A 19,156-nucleotide genomic window follows, 5' to 3' on the forward strand; every position below is an offset into this window, starting at 1 on the left:
TCTCTCTTCCACCTTCTTCCTTCGGGAAAAAAATACATAGGTCAACCGACTCAAAAACAGCTTCTCCCCTGCTGCCATCAGACTTTTGAATGAACTTACCTTGCATTAAGTTGATCTTTCTCTACATCCTAGCTATTACTGTAACACTACATTCTGCACTCTCTCATTTCATTCTCTATGAGTGGTAATTTTTGCCTGTGCAGCGCACAAGGAACAATACTTTTCACTGTATGTTAATACATGTGATAATAACAAATCAAATCAAAAGGGCTGAATGGCCTTCTTCTGCATTGTAGGGATTCTGAGTAAAAGTTTGATAGAAGGACTTTAAGGAAGGTTTTAAAGGAGTGGAGAGATAGCAAAAATTAGGAAGGAGTGCAAAGTCAGAGTAACGAGTACCGAGCCAGAATTAATGAATAATTGGATTGTAAGCGATCATCTTGCAAATAGTGACAACATTTGATATTACGCTTGAAAAGAAGAAAGATCATGCTCAACCTAAGATTTTAAACTTAAGTAAGGCTGACTTTAAAGGAATGAGATGCAAGATGAACACATTGAGTTGGGCTGAACTCTTAACAGGTAGAACAGCTGAAATAGCTCCAGAAGAAAAATGGAAGTTCCACTTGAATGGTCAAGCAGACAGTCAACATGAGGCAAGGCAAAGTGTAAAATTATAGGAAGCCTCAAACAAATGCCAAATAAATGGTAATCTGTCAGTATTGTAGTCAGCAAAAAGACACGTACAAGAACATAAGAAATAGGAGCAGGAGTAGGCCATCTAGCCCTTCGAGCCTGCCCCGCCATTCAATAAGATCATGGCTGATCTGTCGTGGCTCAGTTCCACATTCCCGCCCTCTCCCCATAACCCGTAGTCCCCTCTCTTATCAAAAACCCATCAACCCGCGTCTTAAAAATATTTAGCAAGGTAGCCTCCACCACTTCAATGGGCAGAGAATTCCAGAGATTCACCACCCTTTGAGTGAAGAAGTTCCTCCTCAACTCCGTTCTAAACCGCCCCCCCTTTATCTCGAGGCTGTGCCCCCTAGTCCTACTGTCCTTTGAGCGGGAAGAGTCTCTCCACCTCTATCCTATCCATCCCATTCATCACCTTATATGTCTCAATGAGATCTCCCCTCATTCTTCTAAACTCTAACGAGTACAAGCCTATTTATTCAGCCTCTCCTCATAGCTCAACCCCCTCAACTCCGGTATCAGCCTAGTAAACCTCCTCTGCACTCCCTCCAAGGCCAAAATATCCTTGCGTAAGTACGGCGCCCAAAACTGCACACAGTACTCCAGCTGCGGCCTCACCAATGCCCTATACAGCTGCAGCAAGACCTCCCTACTTTTATATTCAATCCCCCTCGCAATGAAGGCCAGCATCCCATTCGCCTTCCTGACCACCTGCAAGCTGGGTTTTTGCGACTCATGCACAAGGACCCCAAGGTCCCTCTGCACCGTCACTTGCTGCGGTTTTTCGCCACGTAAGTAATAATCCTTCCTACCATTATTCCTACCAAAGTGGACCACCTCGCACTTGCCAACATTAAATTCCATTTGCCATTTCCTGGCCCATTCGCCCAGCCTATCTAGATCCTTCTGTAGACTCTCCACACCCTCCGCGCAATTTGCCGTTCCACCAATCTTGGTGTCATCAGCAAATTTCGACACCCTACACTTGGTTCCCTCCTCCAGATCATCTATATAAATGGTAAATAGCTGAGGCCCCAGCACCAACCCCTGGGGCACTCCACTAGTCACCATCCGCCAATCCGAATAGCACCCATTGACCCCCACTCTCTGCCTCCTATTTGACAACCAATCCTCTATCCACACTAACACCCTACCCCCAACTCCATGTCCCCTGACCTTCTGCAATAACCTCGTGAGGTACCTTGTCAAACGCCTTCTGAAAATCAAGAAAGATCACATCCACCGGCTCTCCTCTATCCACCGCCCTAGACACATCCTCATAGAACTCCAGTAAATTTGTCAGACACGACTTCCCTTTAACGAAACCGTGCTGCGTCTGCTCTATCAAGCAATTCCCCTCAAGGTGCCTCGCTATTTCCTCCTTGATGACGGATTCTAACATTTTACCTACAGCTTGACAAAGGGAATATGAAGAAGTACCTGGTCATATAAGGGCCAATAATAAAAATGTGTAGTACTAAACAATGGTAAAAATATTGAGGAACAATCTGCAAGGGCATTACAGACAGCTGCAAGAATTATAAAGTAGTTATAACAAAGGACTTTATTATAAAGAATGACTTCAATTAACACCTCTACCAGAGTCCTCTTGTCAACCAATCTGTACCCTCTTCTTATGCAGAACAGCTTGTTCCTTTTAGAATTTTTATTCTTGCGAGTCTATCCTGACGAATACAAAACAAAAAGCTTTGACAGTATGCCTCTTTTTTTCCAGCAATTCTCAAGTTCTGTACTATCAAGTGATATTAATTATGCTAATATAGACAGGAATAGTAATACCATAAAGGGCAGAGAGGGGCAAGAGTTTCCAGGGTGTGCTGGAGAATTTTCTGCATCAATACATTTCCAATATATGCAGAATGAGACATGCTAGATCTGGTTCTGGGGAATGAAGTGGAACAAGTTGATCAATTGTCAGGAGGGGAACATTAAGGGAATTGTACTGCGAGGCTTTACTGGTGAAGCGCACTGTATAAATGCAAGTTGTCACTGGTGAAGCATTTGTACTAAGGACACAAATTACGGACGTTGCGTTCGAACCAGATTGACATACACATACAGACAGGCGTATCAACACTGAAAATCCTGAAAACCCATGCCATTGAGTCAGAACAATTTTTTCTTTCTTCAATTAATATGTAGAAAATTCAGAACATGTTCAAAGTTTAAGAAAATGTGTATAATATCCCAAGCTTATTTTTTGCAGCAATTGAGTTTTGATTATAATATTACAATTCACCTACCGAAAACCAGCTGCCCAGTTTAAAAATTGGGACCATTAAGATTTTTGGGCTAACACCTGTAAAATCAAACACAGCCACGAGATGGCAGAGCAGATATAGGTCTGTATAGCACAATGAATATCATGTTTCTGCACATTGCATAATGTTATTTATGCATTCCAGGCTAATCACGATTAGGGCTTCACAGGAACTAATGCAATTTTACATTACACTGGGTAGGGGAGATGGTTTGAATAGCTTGTACACAAGTTAAGTGCTTAATTTGTAAAATGCAATATCAAAATCAGTTTTGCAATTAAGCAGCACTGCTGAAGTCAGGCAATTTAAAGCACAGTGGAAGTGATGAGAACCATAAGTTCTGACTAATAACCTGCATTCTTGCACACTAGAGGGAGAGATCCTGGGCCCCCATAAGGAGGTAGATGATCTCGGATAGCTTGGAGTACCTCAAACATCATTACTAAAGCCAGGATTCAGTTCTCACATCCCAATTCTTTACAAATTTCCATTTCTTCCATTTGTCTCTTTGCAGAATTCCTACAGTGCAGAAGGAGGCCATTCCACCCATTGAGTCTGCACCAAGCACAATCCCACCCAGGCCCTATTCCCATAACCTCACATATTTATCCTGCTAATCCCCCTGACACTAGGGTTAATTTAGCATGGCCAATCCACCTAATCCATACATCTTTGGACTGCGGGAGGAAACAGGAGCACCCAGAGAAAACCCAGGCAGACACAGGGAGAACGTGCAAATTCCACACAGACTGTGACCCAAGGCCAGAATTGAACCCGGATCCCTGGCGCTGCGAGATAGCAGTGCTAACCACTGTGCCATTCTTCAAAGCTGCATTTGGAATCTCAATTTTCCTTCTCTCTCAACCTTCCATTTTCTTATATAACCAAAATGCTAGGGTGCTGAAATCTGAAAGAAGAGCAGAGTGTTGGAAAAACTCAGCAGGTGCGGTAGCATCTGTAGGGAGAAAAAACAAAGGTAATGTCTCAGGTTTGTTTACCTCTTCAGAGTTAAAAAGGAGAAATGTGTTAGATATTAACATGTAGCTGTGAGAGATTGCAACAAGGTATTTTGATAAGAACAAAAGATAGATGGCCTGGCATGGAAGGGAGGGATCATCATTGGAATGAGACAGTAAATGTGTGAGATACATTTTTAAAAAGGTTTCTTCCAATTAGGCACATTACAGCCCTCAGGACTCAATATTGAGTTCAACAAACTTTAGACTGTGATCTTTCTCCTCCATCCTAACCGATTTTTAACCTTATTTTTAAATATCCCGTTCATTTATTGTCTCAACGCAGTAATCTACCCTTTCCCTCCACCACCACACATCAGGCCATCTGCTTTTTCCTTCTTAAAGTTGCTACATCTTGTTGCAATCTCTCACAGCAACAGTTCAATTTCTCTCTCGCTGGTCCTGATGAAGAGCCAAATTAACGCGAAACACTACCTCTGCTTTTTCTCCCTACATATACTGCCAGACCTGCAGAGTTTTTCCAGTATTCTCTGTTATTTCAGTTTCTTAGTTCACAGAGGTCCTTCTCTTCCACAAACCTAGCCATCATTTAGCCATTGTTCGTTTCATCTAGATGGTGTTTCACACTATGACCCTTTCACACCATGACTCTTGTAAACTATAAAAAACAGAAAATGCTGGATAAATTCAGCAGGTTTGGCAGCATCTTTGGAGAGAGCAAAACAACGTTAAAATTTCAAGTCCCCTTCACACAAAGGTTCCTCAGGAAAGAAAGGTGATCAAACATGAATAGGACTATGATTTGGTCACAGTGTTTACAAGTAAGTTTAGAATCTGGATATTCTGCATTCCAACAATTTGGAGTGAATAGCCTCACAGAATAATAACCACAAATTTTAAGCTACATCATTGTCATCAAAAGTTGAAGTCCCAGACAGTGGAAGGGGTGCTACACTTATCATAGTCATAGAATCCTTACAGTGCAGAAAGAGGCCATTTGGCCCATTGAGTCTGCACCTACAACAATCCCATCCAGGCCCGATCCCCATAACCCCATGTACGTACCCCGCTCATCCCCGGCACTAATGATCAATTTAGCATGGCCAATCCACCTAACCCGCACATCTTTGGAGTGTGGGAGCAAACCCACGCAGACATAGGGAGAACGCACAAACTTGTCATTGAGTCATAGAGGTTACAGGTTGGAAACAGGCCCTTCGGTCCAACTTGTCCATGCTGCACTTTTTAAGAAAAACTCCTAAACTAATCCCAATTGCCTGCATTTTGCCCATATCCCTCTATACTCACCATATTCATGTAAATATCTAAATGCTTTTTAAAAGACAAAACTGTACCCGCCTCTACTACTACCTCTGGCAGCTTGTTCCAGACACTCACCACCCTCTGAAAAAATTGCACCTCTGGACTCTTTTGTATCTCTCCCCTTATCCTATGCCCTCTAGTTTTAGATTCTCCTACCTTTGGGAAAAGATATTGACTATCTATCTTGTAGATAGTCCTTGGTTTCCCTACTTTTATGGGGCTGGGTGCAGAGGAGTGGGATGGGAAAGTTGAAAAAAGAAAATGTGATAGAAAAGAGAAAAATAAGTAATCATTGTGAATCCCACAAACCCAATGGAAACACACACAAGATAGACATTGTAGCTTTGATGTGGTCCTCTACACATTGATTAATTTAATATTCATGAACCAAAGCTCTCACATGTAAAACGTCCATTTGAACATGGTATCTGAAGGATGCCAATGCCCACAGTACACAGATCAACACCATAAGGACAGGAGGACAAAAACCACTAAAACAATTTTAAAATTACATTGCATTCTAAACAAGCCTGAGCTTGTCGCATGAGGCAGAGGCATATCTTCTGGTTCAAGCACTGACTTCAGTTTTGTTGTAATTGCTGGTTGATCTCCTGTGGTGTTGCACATGGGGAACCAGGACTAAGTGTACCTTTCAAATTAAGTGTTTTTATTGGGGCGGGGGGAGAAAGCAGCTGGCCTGGGGGTGAATTGGTAAGAGAAATGAACTGCTATACAAACACATAATCCAATCTTCCCTTAGTTTTACACAACAGTGGGAATTAATATCATTTAAAGCTACCTACCGTGAGGGGATTAAGACCTCGCACTATATTTTTTAAAAATGTAAATTTTCTATAGTCAGATAATTTTTGAAATGTTAAAACTGGACAAAGACCATTTTTTAAAATGGTTTAAGTTATGTTTGTCTGTGACCCATGAACCTTGAACTGTACTAATGAACATGGCAGCTACGTTGAAATTGACACCTTGTTTTCTCTGAAGAGATCTTAATGATTCCCAGCGGACTACAACAACCAAATTCAAAAAGGAGCTATACAAAGGCCACCTACATTTCATAAACCAGGCCTGGCTAACTGGAGCCAATTTGTCTTATGGGACAAAAGAATTCACAACCTCCCTTTAAGATTTAATGGTTAGAACATTAACAATCTCAGAGACCCAGACAAGGGATTCACATCTTGTGTTACATAACGTGAACGCCTAGCTGGAGGTATTGCCACGTACAGCTGCAAAGCTTAATCTGCCATATTTCTATCCACCTAGCAGCAGCATAGATAAGGGGCTCCTCCAGACTGGATACCTGCCTCCTTTCTGCATTGTTTCTGCCAGATCTTCTGCACCATCACCTGCAAGATTGAGCTCAGCATACTTATTGTGAAAGTGATCATTAATGGAAAAGTGAATTATCCAGCATCAGTTCAGCCTGCTAACCTCTAAATCTCTCACCACTGGATCCACATGAAACAATAATTCTTTTCTGTGATCTTTTGCTCTGTAAATTTTTTTTGTCCCTCTTTCACTATACAAGTGCACAGGGGGCTACGTGGTGACTGGCCCTCTTCTCCCCCAGCATATTGCATTCTAAAATTGTCTGCAAATAAACTAACCTTGAGTTTATTCTATTTCAGGTTTACTTAAAAAAAAAATCAGATCACACCACAGTTGAGGGGTTGGGAAGCATGCCACCTCTTGATCAACAGAGAAGCTATTCAAAACATCTTTGTTTACAAAAGTTGATGAGAGGAGAAATCACAGCTGTTGAAATTAACCACTCTCCAATCCGTAGCAGTACCAAACTTTCAGCATTTGAGAAGTTGTTGTTGTTGGTAGGACTGGTCTTTCTTGCATTATATCTGCATCCAGTAAGCAAGGTGATAGTTGCAATGGTGAAATTGGAACCAAATGCCAATTCTCTAGGGATAATTAATCACACAGCACTCGACTGATGTTAGGAAAGAGATCACTACATTTACAAAACAATCCACAAATATAGCTGATACAACATTACCGTTCTGATTTCTCTGGTGCCAACCCACAATACACCATAAATGCTCTTTTTACATTAATGACATTATACCCTAGGACTGGTCAATCAAGCAGCTCGGGAAAAATGTAGACTGAATTTCACAAAAAAAAGAATGATACATGGTACATAGTTTGGCCTTAATTCAGGGGCTGGACAGTTTGTCATAGAAATTGAGTTGTACACTATGAATTTATAGCCTTTCTGGGGTGAACCAAGGATGGAGTAGAAATGTGTGAAACTTTCCTTTAAGCAATCTCCTCGTGACAGAAATTCCCAGACTTTGCACACGATTATCCTTAACAACGATGCCCCACAAGGCTGTGTGGTTGTGTCCTCAGCCCCTTACTATACTCCTTATACACTTATGACTATAGCATCAAATTCCCCTCCAACTCCATTTTCAAGTTTGCTGATGACACTACTGTAGTGGGTCGGATCTCAAACTATGACAAGATGTAACATAGGAAAGAGATATAGAGTCTGGTGAAATGGCATGGTGACAATGTCAATAAACCAATGAGTGTAAAGCCAAGGAGATAGTCATTGACTTCAGTGAGTGTAGAGGAGGACACGTCCCTGTCTACATCAACAGTGAAGAAGTGGAAATGGTCGAGAACTTCAAGTTTCTAGGTGTTCAGATCACCAACTTGTCCTGGTCCCTCCATGCTCACGCTATAGTTAAGGAAGCCCACCAATGCCTCTACTTTCTCAGAAGGCTAAGGAAATTTGGCATACCCACTATGGCTCTTATCAATTTTTACAGATGCACCGTAGAAAGTATCTTTTCCGGATGTATTGTTAGCTTGGTATGGCTCCTGAAACAAAAACAGAAAATACTGGAAAATCTCAGCTGACAGCATCCTTAGGGATAGAGTAGAGCCAACATTATGAGTCTAGATGAGTCTTTGGCATCTAGACTTGAAACATTGGCTCCATTTTCTCCTCATGGATGCTGTCAGGTGGTTGAGATTTTCTGGCATTTTCGGTTTTTGTTTCAGATTCCAGCATCTGCAGTATTTTGCTTATATCTTGGTATGGCTCCTGCTCTGACGAAGGCACAAGAAACTGTAAAGGGTTGTGAATGCGGCCTATTCCATCATGCAATCCCAGCCCCTCCAACCACTGACTCTGTTTACACTTTGTGCTGCCTCGGAAAAGCAGCCAGCGCAATCAAGGACCCCACGCAGCCTGGATATACTCTCCTCCACCTTCTTCCATTGGGAAAAAGGTACAAAAATCTGAGATCACATAATAACCGACTCAAGAACAGCTTCTTCCATACTGCCATCAGACCTTTGAATGGACCTACCTTGCACTAAGTTGATTTTTCGCTACACCTTAGCTGTGACTGTAACACTATATTCTGCACCCTCTCCTTTCCTTCTCCCTATGTACTCTATGAACAGTATGTTTTGTCTATATAGTGAGAAAAACAATACTTTTCACTCTATCCCAATAATACATCAAATCAAAAATTGGCCAAAGTGAGTCTGTTTTGCACCACTCAGCTTTTATTTTTTATTCTCTTACATTTATTTTGATGAGGCCCAAGATTCACAAGCTTCTGGTATATCAGCCCAGAACGTCATCAGAATTATGTCTACTTTCAGCCATGATGAACATGCAAACTGTTATTTATATGCTGGTTTAAATTCAAAAGAGAATTATGAGAAATATACAGCATTTAATTTTGTGATACTAAACCTCAGCCATTAAAGGAATCCAAAAGATGTGTAAGCAACCAAGGAAGCAGAGTTTGGTGAAATTACAAAGGTTTCAAACATAGAAAATAAGGGAAGGTCAGGAAGGAAGAAATAAGGAAGGTACAATACTGAAACAGATTTGAAAATAAGGCTATAGCTGAAGTCTAAAGTTATTGAATGCCAAAACCATGGTAACTTAGAGAGGACATAGGAAGAAAATGATATTGTTCTTGAGATTTATGTTTAGCTTCACTGAGCCAATGTACAAGATCAACGATTGAAACACTAGCGTGGGACGGGGGGGGGGTGGTGGTGGTGGTGGTGAGATAGCTCAGTCTAGCATTGAAAAGTCAGCCATCTGTACAATCACAATACACCAAATTACAGTTAGTACACATTGACTGTTGCTTCTGTCCTGCTGAGTCATTGCAGAGGGGCACTGTTGGCTTACAATAGAAAGCACATAGTAACTTCAGTTAATTTCTCCTCTGGCATCACAACACTTGACAGTCAATACTTCACCAGCAGCCAACAATTAAGCAGCAAGTTGCCATAGAATTTCAATGCATATAATCAAGCTATAGCCAATTGCTAGACATATTCAGGTAATGCCACTGGTCTGTTTTTTGGAGCAATCACATGTTTTATATATATTTTCTCCTCTGAGTGGCTTGAAGAATCAGCTACATGGTGAAGACTAAAATCACATGACGATCAGGCATGATTGCAGGGTGTGAGAGTTTCCCTTCCTTAAAAGCCATAAATAGTTCAATTTAAAAAAATCTTCTGTCAAATTCAATGCTCGTTTTTGTCTGCTGTCGGATTTACTTAGTTCAATAACTTGCCAGCTGCTAGTTCAATACCAAAGGCACTACTTTCCCCACAAAGAAACATTCCAGCAAAATTTCTGAAACAGAAGCGATTATACTGAATAAATGTACTTACTAAATAGAGGAGGAAAGTGTGGAGGCCCGTGCCTAATCCAACAGAAGACAGAATGCCTAAGCCTACCCAATAGGCACACCACAAAAACTTCCTTTCCACAAAACGCACATACTGTCAAAGAAGGAAAACAAAGGCAAAATTAACAAACAATTCATTATTGTGTCTTTAACCTAAAAAGCATTCCCATGGTCAAACCTGACTAGGAATAGATGGGGATTTTAGCACAATTATTTAAATTACAGTTTCATGGAAGGACTATGAAAAAGGCAGATTTTAGGTCACAAGATGCCAAGTCCACTCTTGGAAAACACATTACTTTCAAAAGATGTAGCAGGGATGAAAAATCATCAGAAGTGGACGTAAAGCTTTTTCATTCTGAAAATCTGATTTATGCCTGGGACGCAGTTCTTCTGTTAGTAGTTGGTCTCTTCAGGTGCCTACACTTCAGGTATAGGCTCAGACAACCAAATGAATGCAGCCACCAAAGCCTGATTTAGTTGTTGTCTGCTACATGCCCTGCCTGGATCATTGAATGAACAGCAACCAAGAACAGACATGGACAGGTAACTCAGGATTTGAAAACTTCTTGCTCTATGTTACCAAGTAAGAAGTCTCATAAAACCAGGGTAAGGTCCAACAAGTTTATTTGGTCGCATGAACTTTTGGAGCACTGCTCCTTCATCAGGCGAGTGGGAGTTGGGTTCACAAACAGGGCATATATAGACACAAACTCAATTACAAGATAATGGTTGGAATGTGAGTTCTAACAGGTGATCAAGTCTTTAAGGTACAGGCAATGCAAGTAGAAAGAAGTTAAATATATTACCAAACGCACCACCAGATTCTGCTGTTAGCCACTGAACTAATAGGACACGTCAAATGTAATTATCAATCGAGGAATTCAAGTTAAATTAAAAGGAAATATCAACACATACACACACACTCACTTCAAAAACCGGTTTCGAAATTAAACACAGTGCAACAGGAGTGTCATCAGGCAAAAACTAACATCAAGCCAAGGAGGCTGTGCGTGTGTTAAACGATCACAAAGGGTGAGCACGTAGAACTTAGGTCATAATGGAACAAAAAACCCCTAAAATTTACAGGACATAGTAGATGGGATGCCAGCTGAGAGCCCTGGATTAGATGCATGAAGGTGATAAAAATATGGATGAGCATTTCAGAAGTAGATAGACTAATGTAACAGAGGAAGTAGGAGATGTTACAGAGCTGATGAAGTGGATAAAAGATGGAATTTAGCGTTCTGAAAATTATTTTCACTATTCTTTTCACGGTTTAGATTTTTTAATAGCAATATTATTGGATAAAATTTCCCAGTTCCTCATCTAAATGATCAATTGAAGAGAATCCATTGTTTAAATTAACTATTCTTGACAGATTTCCACAGAAGTGAACTGATTGTAATGAGCCAGTCTATTGGAAATACTGGAACTTTCAGAGTTTTAATGCTATTTAAGACTTATAGTGTCATTAATAAAGAGTAATGACAATTAATTAAGGGAAAATGTTTATAGAGCTAGAAGGAAAGAACGATATGGTACTATTTGGTTAGCTCCACTAAAGAGCTTGCACAGATGTGGTGCGTCCAATAGTCTCCTTCTGCTGTACTATACTAGGATTCTATAAATTGAACAGCAATGTAAAAGCAAAATCAGTTCAATAATTTCAGGTGAAATTGAACAGCAAGAATAAGTGTGACAGAGAGCCTCATTACAGAAACATTTCTCTCTCACACACAAGGTTTGTGTGCTAGTGTTGCTGGTGGGAACCATGGCTTCTGTAGTCTTGGCATGGACCTAAAGTGGAGGATGGGCATGTGCCCAGAGGGCTGTTAATATGCCTGCATGAAAATTAAAACTGACACCTGCAATTGGGTCCTCCTGCCTTCTTGCCAGTTCTGGAACTGGAACAAGCTATTAACACAGTGCCTGCAGTTCAGTTGGGTGACAGCGTGACAATAAGTTACTCTGGCCTTTTCCCCAAATCTGGTTGCAAACCCTTTGCATGCTGTCAATAATGAATTAAAAATTAAAGTTCCGCTTTACAACTCAGAACAGCGTACAAAAACTTTTTTTAAAAAAAGATGCAGGAATCACACAATGCAAGCATGGGAATGGCTACATTTACATGAGTACTTCCGTCAACGTTGCTTTTTCCTGCCATGTTCAAAATCCACTGATATTCAGTTACAATAAATTGGGATGAATCCGTCAGATTCTGATATATTTATTTTTCAGTTTCCTGACTCCAAACTGTCTCCTTCTATTTCTGCCTACCTCCAGGCGTGGGAATGACTGCATTCACATGAGCACTGGCTCTACTCATCTTTTAATCCTTTTATTTATCTGATGCACAACCCATAATTATCTAATCCTGAATGTATATTCCGTATTATGGTCCTGGAAGATCCTGATTAAAGCTAGGATGACAGGGGGTCTAATAAAGTCAAGAAAATTCTTGTTTAAATCAAGGTGCTCAGAGACAGCTGGGTTAGGCCTTCTTTGCAGTGACAGTTTAGCTGGTGAGCAGGCTCATGCTCTGGAAAGGTGTGGGCTACCATTGTGAATACAAGTTGTGAATGATGGTTTTGGCTTCCTGGAAGAAATCACTGGTGGTCACATTAATGAACCGCCAAGATATCTGTAATCCCAGTCTGACGACTGGGCGTTTCAAGTTCGAAGAGGCATATCGTATCCGGTCATCAACATCTGGGGTCAGTTATAGGTCCCGATCTCTGGTCTTGCGTTGTTGTCTTGGCCTCTGCATTTGTCAAGGGCAGCTGAAAGACGTTGGACGCAGTTGGAACTCACCACCTTCTGGGGCCTAGGTTTCTGTCTAACAGGGCTTTTGGGCGACAGCACAATGGAATACAGAGGCTTAGGTAAAACTATGGACGGACTTGATGCTGCTTGACAATTCTGCCAAAGCTTTGGCCTTTACAAGCTCCGTGGATGGCTATGTTATCCTGCAGTTCATCATTAATCCGGAATTACTCCCCTGGCAATTATAATCATGATTTTGTAATTTGTATTTTACCCTGATAAGGGTGTTTGATCTAATTTCACTGAGATGTGTGTTGCCAGTCATCCTGTTATACTTTGAAAGCCAGGTTTATCCATTTATTTATAATAGGATTCATCCACTGTACGCTCTGGTGGTGGAACAAGAGATCTTAGTTTAAGATGTGTCGATGTTTACATTCAATCTTGGTCTTTCCATGTGGCAATGGGGAAGCTGGGTAGGTAAGGGTGTCTGCCCAACCTGCTTCTGGCCCTGTGACAAATCCAAACTCGAGGTCTAGTGTTTGTAATGCCGAGCTACATTCTTTGCTTGAGGGCTATAATGGGTCCTCTACGTTCTATTGGAGATCATGCTGGATTGGTTATGTGGCATTAGGGTTGTGAGTCTTTTTTTGTATTATAATCCTGGCATTCATAAATGGCGGTTTACATTATATGGGATCCTTTACTTTAATTACCAATAACATGAGCAACGACACAGCAAGATGGTGGGCAAGCATAGAGATAGGGCCTCACAGTGGGTGAGGAAAACCACCTTTAAAACTGACGCTGTCACTTTTTTTTGTTAGTTTGGGTTAAAGAATCCTTATTGGTCTCCCGTGAAGATACAGGCATCCTGGAAAAGACTGGGTTTTATTGTCTCTGGTGTCTCCAGTACAGCTGGAGTTAGGGGAAATATATGCAGGTGCACACCCAAGCATGGCTGGGGAATCCCTGGTTGTCTCACGCTTTTTGGATTGGTTCCCTATATTTTCCTTGGCTGAATGGATTGTGACAATTATTTGTCATTTTGGTGCTTGGAGTCTTAGGTGAGCACATCATCACAGTGACAGGAGGAAATTCTTGTTCTCCCCTGAGATGTCTTGAATGTGGATGTCTGAACAATGACTCCTGTTGTTAGGGCTTCCTTGATGGGGAAATGGCTGGAATTCCCTTGACGGTGGGGCCTGAATAGCCACTCAGGTGTAACTGGAGACAGGGAAGCTTGTTTCGTTTGAAACCCAAGTGTGGCATGTGTCCTCCCAGTGTCAGCCTTTCAATTGTGACATTGTCCTACGTTTATCTATTAACATAGATTAGCGCAGTAGCTATTTTGATTATCTGTTCCTAGACCCTGTGGAAAATATACTAGAGGAGAGAGTACACTGCCCTCCTGAGATGCCCCCTTTTTGCGACTTCTGGACAACTCTCCTTTTGTGTGGAATCTGCACATTGTCCAGTGTCTGCGTGGGTAAACTCCGGGCGCTCTGGTTTCCTCCCAAAGTCCAAAAGATGTTCTGGTTAGGTGCATTGGTCATGCTAAATTCTCCCTCAGTGTACCCAAACAGGCACCAGAGTGTGGCAACTCAGGGATTTTCACTGTAATTTCATTGCAGTGTTAATGTAAGCTTACTTGCTAATAAATGACATTTAAAAAATTTTAAGCTCATCAGGTTTAGGTTTCTCAGGGGCAGGTTGTGCCCTGTTTACAAGATCTGAGTGTGAATCCAAATACTGGGGCTCTGCATTATCTGAGTTTCTTCCAAGAGATTGTGTAGCTACGTTCTCGATATCCTGCATATGAGAGTGAACACTATCGAACCACATCTTGCGTCTCTGGTCTTATCCTGGTGTCCTTCTCCCTCCGACATTTTCTTTCATTATCTGGGACAAGATACTGATATAGGCTCCAATTTATTATATTTGATCCCACGGGCTTTCCCTAATCTTGTCAGGAAGGGGAGGATTGTATCTTTCACTGAGATATCCCATCTGTGGGTGTCCTGACAACTTTTTTTCTTCCAGTTGGTGGGGTCTCAATGGGGAAAATGGGTTAAACTTTTCAGCTGATGGTGGGATACAAGCAGCACTTCCGGTGTGGCTGGAGATGAGTAAGACTTATTTTGTGGCAAGCCTAAGTGTGGCTTATTCTGTGTCCATATTCTTTATTTTCTTTGGCTGTGTAGGCAAGGGTAGCAGCCATTTTGAAAATTTGTACTGAGAGGCATGGAGATTTTATTATAGGTTTAGGTCGCCTGAATGAAGGTATCCTGCTTTAACTATTTGATTAGATACCTGGGCTCTGTTTTACCTGCACTTTTCCCATGAGGCTGAAAGCTCTGCTCCCATTATCCTGTCAGGGCATACATGGGTTTGAGGCTGTTTCCTGATGTTCCCCTCTTTCTGTGATTTGCTTTCATTGTTTGGAGGTTTTGGGGCACTGTTTCATGTTCTGATTGGCTGTATTTGACCCCAGGGGCTCCGCTGTGCTATGTAGTCAGTCCTTGTTATCCTGTGGACAAGGGTGTATTATGTGCTCATGGCTTTATCCTGATATTCCCCACTCTGTAATCCTTTCATTAGTCATATGAAGGGAGGCACTGATTACTACAAATTGCAAGTGATTATATTCCAAACCAATCGTAATGAAATGTTTCTGTATGTATCTTTGGAAAAATGGTTATGCAGTACTGTACCAATTCTTAAGGGTTCATTCCATTGTTTGTAAAAATGGGAAAAAATCCTCAATAAAAATATATTTTGAAAAAGTGCATCTAATCTGTTGCAAAATCAGTATTAAAACTAAGCAGAACAAAAGCTACATTTTCAAGTGCTATTTAAAAACTCCACAGTCACTTGTAAAGAAATTTCTCACTCCAACAAAGTTGAAAGTGCACTGAACTGGATAAGCCACAAACAGAAAAGTGCATCTTTACCCAAGCCAATTCCCCAGCTGATCCTTGTAACTTTGCACATTTATCATGGCTATCCACCTAACTTACATATCCTTGGGCACTAAGGGGCAATTTAGCATGACCAGTCCAACTAACCTGCACATCTTTGGATTGTGGGAGGAAACTGGGGCACCTGGAGGAAACCCATGTTGACAAGGGGTGAACATGCAAACTCCACACAGTCACCCAAGGCCATAATTAAACCATGTCCCAGGCATTAAGGCAGCATTGCTAACCATTATGTCACAGTGCCACTCCAATGTACTAATTTAAACATCTTAAATGCTCCATCCCATAATAATCAGCATGGCAAATGTTTGTTTTGAAAGTTTAGCAAGAGACCTCAGCTTGTCAATGATAGGACAAGGGGCCATGGACTTAAGGTGAGGGGGGAGAGGTACAACACAGATATTAGAGGGAGGTTTTTCACACAGAGGGTAGTGGGTGTATGGAATGCTCTGCCAAGTAAGGTGGTGGAGGCAAACACGCTAGAGTCATTTAAGAGTAACTTAGACAGGCACATGACTGGGTTGGAGATGGGTGGATATAGGAGATTGTTTTAAATAAGGGTCATTAGCATTGGGACGTCCCTGGTAATGTAAATGATGGTAATGGTATGATAATAATGTTTTTCTCTTTTCATTCACAGGTTTTAAGTCGGTCCACTTCGTGTCCAACGAGGGGCATACACGCGATGGGTCGTACTGGGACTGTTCTTGGTTGTTAGTGCTTCATGTCATTAGTGTGTGCCTCAACTGAACAAGATACTGGGCAAGACGACAGCTCAGTGACTATCACTGATTGCTGTGCAGACACATGGATTTGGGCCAGTGTCTGTGGGAGTTTGCGCATTCTCCCCATGCTTGCGTGGGTTTTCTCCGGGTGCTCCGGTTTCCTCCCACACCCCAAAGATGTGCTGTTAGGCTGATTGATTTAGGGACAATTTATTCCTGCCAATCAGTTTCCCTCAATCTGGATGGCCATAAAACATTAGACAGGGGTCATGGGTGGAGAGGGGGACTGGTGGTGTTGAGATGGCGGCGCGGGCTCGTTGGGCCGAAGGGCCTGTTTCCCGGGCTGATTTTGTTCTTTGTTCGTTAATACATTCCAGGTGTGTGAAGCATTCATCGATATCCTAGAAAACCTGCTCATTGTCAATGTCGTGAAACAGAATTTGAAGATGACCAAGTTTAATTTGGAATTAGGATTAATTTGGATTATGACTGAACGCCTCCAAGTTAGAATCCTGCCTAAAAGTAACGATACCCCAGCACCACGGATCACTGGTTGGCCTGGAAAAGCCAACTCCGGTCAGTGTGGAGTGCTGCTCCATTCAGGGCTGGAGTGCGCGGATGGGTGCCACCCCTCTCCTGTTAACACACGGCATGCTCAGAGTTGTTGCAATAGTAATCATGTTTAATTTGGAAACAAACTGCTTCTTTTCTAACTTCCTCCTTTCTGAAGGCATCAATACTTGCAGGATTGAGGTTCAATAAACAGTCACTAGTACCTGACTTTGTAACTATGCTTCATTTCAAACATCACCAGGCTGACTACACTAGACAATGCAGCATACATGCCTACACGTCATGCCACAGACAAATCTGTGCTTGATATGGGATTTTTTTTGTTGCAGTGCTGATGGCTCAGTGATGAGTTTTGTGTTCAAACATAAACACTTTTTGTAGGCTTTAACTATGTACAGTTCTAAATATAGTCTTGCATGGAACTGTTCTGTCCTGATTTGTGGCTTTCCCACTTGTGTGACAAATTCAGCAATCTTGTTCTGGCATGTAATCTCAGTTTTTTCTGTCTGAATTGCTGATTCTGCTGTCAATTTCACTTTTTTTCCCTTTCTTGTTAATTTCTCATTGGCATGCTTCCTTTCTTCAACCTCTTATTCATCTGATTCAATTCTTCACTGAACTTGCTCTTATCTTCTGGTTGCTTTTTCAAAGAGTTCAGTTAATTCTCCATTTTCTCAAAGTGCTCCTACAATTTTCTGCCATTCTTTTTTCCAAGTTTGCTGTCAGTTATTTCATCCAATTGTTTTAATGTCTTTCCTCAAGCTTTAATTCATTTTGCCAATTCCTCTTTATGTTCAGTAGTTCCTAGTTTCTTTTTAGATCTTTAATTTCTGCATTTCTTCCAGATCCATCATACTCTTACTGAACATACACATTTCAAAAAATGGAACCTTCTATTCTACTCGTCTTAAATTCAACTAAACCCTTTTAGACTTCACTGTTAGTCAGGTTCGTCCCTGACGAAGTGTTGACTTATTTCCATTCTGTAATTCTCTCGCTGTCCTTCATTTGGTCATTTAGTGTGTTTTAGAGCCCTCCTTCTGGGGTCTTTCATTGCCTCCTGAGGTTGTCTGTTGACTCTTCCTTGAAGTCTTCACCAATTTTCCTGTTGATTGTCATTTGTTCCTTCTTGCAGTTGTCAGCTCAAGTGAATTGCCACCACTTTAAGACTATGTAGTAATCTTCCCTCCTAGACAAGCTGTAATTGCTTGGATATGGTTGGCTTCACTTTGCAGGTGAATATTACAAATGTATCAATGCAGGTACAGAGTGTCTCATTCTGGCTTTTTTTAAACTCTGAAAGCTGTAGCATGCTTTCATAAACAAGCACTTGTTTAACTGCAGCAAGTCTTTGACTTAGATCCAAATTCCTTCTTTTTCCATGCAAAGATATGAGTTTTCTAGCTGCTAGCTCCCCAGTGAATTTCTTCTTTTTTTCCCACTTAAAATACTGCTTTTTTGTGTTCACTTTATTTTTTTAAAGATTTTGCAGCAACTCTGTTTCTCTCAACTCAAGTTTATTTTCCTTAAACTCAAAGTCATAGTTCTTGCTTCTGAGAGGTATTTTCTCTTATTTCAGGTTAGCATCTGTCCTTCAGAGTGTGGCAATACCTCAACATCTCAAATGGGTCTATTCGCCCAATGACAGGCTTTCCACTGAATATTTCTTTTCTTCAGAATTTGATTAAAACAAGACACTCATTAGGGTTGAGCCACAGGCAGTGTCATCAATAACATTTTATCCTCATTGTCAATGTAAAGATGCACATTCACAGACTTCTCAAACACAAAAAAAGGTACTTAATTAGGAAAAAACTGTACAGAAGCCAGCAGCCCCCCTAATTCCCCAGTCTTCTGGATGTCTTCTGAAGTCTTCAGATTGTCTTCTGCCCAAGATTACATTACAGAATGATTACCCACTCAGTCCCAATTGTTCCCTCAAGCCAAGTGACCCTCTTCTACTATGTTGGCCTTAAAGGGATAATCGCCCAAGGCCCACAGAAACCATCAATGTGAGAAATCAGGACAGAAGATAACATACCTGGGTTTTAAAAACTCTACAGGTAGATGAGAAAGGGCAATGGGAAGAATGATTTAAAAGTTTACTTTTTTAAAAATTAT

General features: G+C 41.3%; 1 protein-coding gene across 8 annotated transcripts in view; it reads right to left on the minus strand.

Moving 5' to 3' along the window:
* Positions 1 to 19,156, minus strand: part of vmp1 (vacuole membrane protein 1) — a 172,862-nt gene that overhangs the window by 108,788 nt on the left and 44,918 nt on the right. For all 8 annotated transcript variants that reach the window (XM_080210327.1, XM_080210325.1, XM_080210331.1 and 5 more), the window contains exon 6: positions 9,974 to 10,084. In XM_080210327.1, the coding sequence (XP_080066453.1) occupies positions 9,974 to 10,084 (111 nt within the window). The remainder of the gene's footprint in view (positions 1 to 9,973; positions 10,085 to 19,156) is intronic.

This window comes from Carcharhinus amblyrhynchos, chromosome 23, assembly GCF_965287045.1.
Source record: "Carcharhinus amblyrhynchos chromosome 23, sCarAmb.v2.hapA, whole genome shotgun sequence".
NCBI classification, from domain to species: domain Eukaryota; kingdom Metazoa; phylum Chordata; class Chondrichthyes; order Carcharhiniformes; family Carcharhinidae; genus Carcharhinus; species Carcharhinus amblyrhynchos.